The sequence below is a fragment of the Sesamum indicum genome, unplaced genomic scaffold (assembly GCF_000512975.1).
Source record: "Sesamum indicum cultivar Zhongzhi No. 13 unplaced genomic scaffold, S_indicum_v1.0 scaffold00670, whole genome shotgun sequence".
In the NCBI taxonomy this organism is placed as follows: Eukaryota; Viridiplantae; Streptophyta; class Magnoliopsida; order Lamiales; family Pedaliaceae; genus Sesamum; species Sesamum indicum.
The window spans coordinates 3,667-5,240 of record NW_011628519.1 but is presented as its reverse complement, the minus strand read 5'-3'; the positions used below and the strand labels follow the sequence as shown (position 1 = coordinate 5,240).

The following is a 1,574-nucleotide window of genomic DNA, read 5'->3' as shown; positions in this document are numbered from 1 at the left end:
TTTGAGAGTGAGAATCGAATCCATTCTGTTCAATAAAAATAGTTTCGATTGCCAGATCTCAAGCCATCTAACAGTGGTATTGAAAATTATGCTTCCGACGTGTGATGTGGATGAAGGAAGAGGAGGTCTAAGTAGATCTTTGCTTGAACACAGATTCGGAGAAGGAACAATGAGCAAAGTAGATTCGGACAAAATCAAAATGGTATAATTTCGTGGTTTACATTTTTATTAGTTTTTCCTTTCTACCTTAAGCCACAAAAATCGTTTATTCATTTTTTATTTATTATTTGTGTTTTTAAGTATCATTTGTTGAATGTGGTAAATGCAAGCAGCAAGGAGTGCACGATAAGCGAAGTTAATGATATGTTTTCCTCTTCATTTCCTTGCAGCCCACTCAACATCCCGTGGCCATTCTCTATTAGGCCATTCAAATTGAACACGCCGTTGAATCGCTATCAGGCATCTTCTGGTATAACGGCATCGAAAGAATAGATGAGTATGTGTCTCTATTGCGCCCTCATCACATAATATATAGGTGCCTAAGTATGATAGCCATGGTTTATCAGTTGTGGATAGTTTTCCCAAAAAATCGCAAGCCATAGGATGAAATTATGCCTGGGGATCTTTAGAAAACCCGAGAGTACCTACCTTGGGTCACGGTGGGTGCAATGGCCTATAAAGAGATGCAACTGTGGGTCCTACCGTCTCGAATCACCAAATAATGCAATCTTTCTCGCCATGAATTATTGGCAATGCATGCAAAATCTCCAAGCACTCAATGTCCATAATGAGAGGCCAATGCCATTGCCCCTCCATAATAACACTGCTAAGCTTGTCCGCTGTCCTAAGCCCAAGCAGACGTGGACCCCGTGGGAATCTCTCCATAAGAGGACCAAGGTGATGCAATAGATCATGCCATAGATAAATTGAATTCCCATCACCAATCTGATAGTCCACCATCAATCGAAGCAATGGGCATAGTCGAAGGAGTTTCCTCCAACCCAAAGAACCCCCATTGTCAGTGACCGTCCATACAGATTTATCACGTAGCCGCCTGTTAAATAACCATTCTACACAGATTGATGTTCTATCACATCGAATAACATCACACAGCTTCTTGCTCATTAACGTACGGTTTAAAGTAGCGATGTCCCTTAGGCCCTGAGCCCGCTCTGACGCCGGTCTATAGACATCCCTACTTGCTACTTTGGCATATCCACTGGTCGTTGTGCCCTTCCACACAAAAGCTCTCAGACGCTTCTCAATCTCCCTTATAACACCTTTAGGTAGGATGAACACAGAAGCCCAATATATATTTAATGCCATAAGGACAAATTTAATAATTTGTACCCTCCCATCATATGATAATCTCATTCCTTCTCAACCTTTAATGCGTTGATCAATTTTCAATAATAAAGGCTAGCAGTTTGTTAACGATAATCTAGAGGAAAGTAGAGGAAGTTCCAAGCACCTCATCGGAAGGTGCCCTTCCTGAAAGTCGAGCATCACTAACAGCTCCTCCCGTATCCCTTGTGCAGATCGAGAGATTATAAGATGGCTCTTATGCACATTAA

At 41.6% G+C, this 1,574-nt stretch overlaps 1 protein-coding gene across 1 annotated transcript; it reads right to left on the bottom strand.

The window, feature by feature from the left end:
• Nucleotides 1-711: 711 nt before the first annotated feature.
• On the bottom strand, nt 712-1,326 carry LOC105180318. Its single transcript, XM_011103984.1, has one exon. It carries the CDS (start codon nt 1,324-1,326, stop codon nt 712-714), a length of 615 nt encoding a protein of 204 aa, XP_011102286.1.
• Nucleotides 1,327-1,574: the final 248 nt, after the last annotated feature.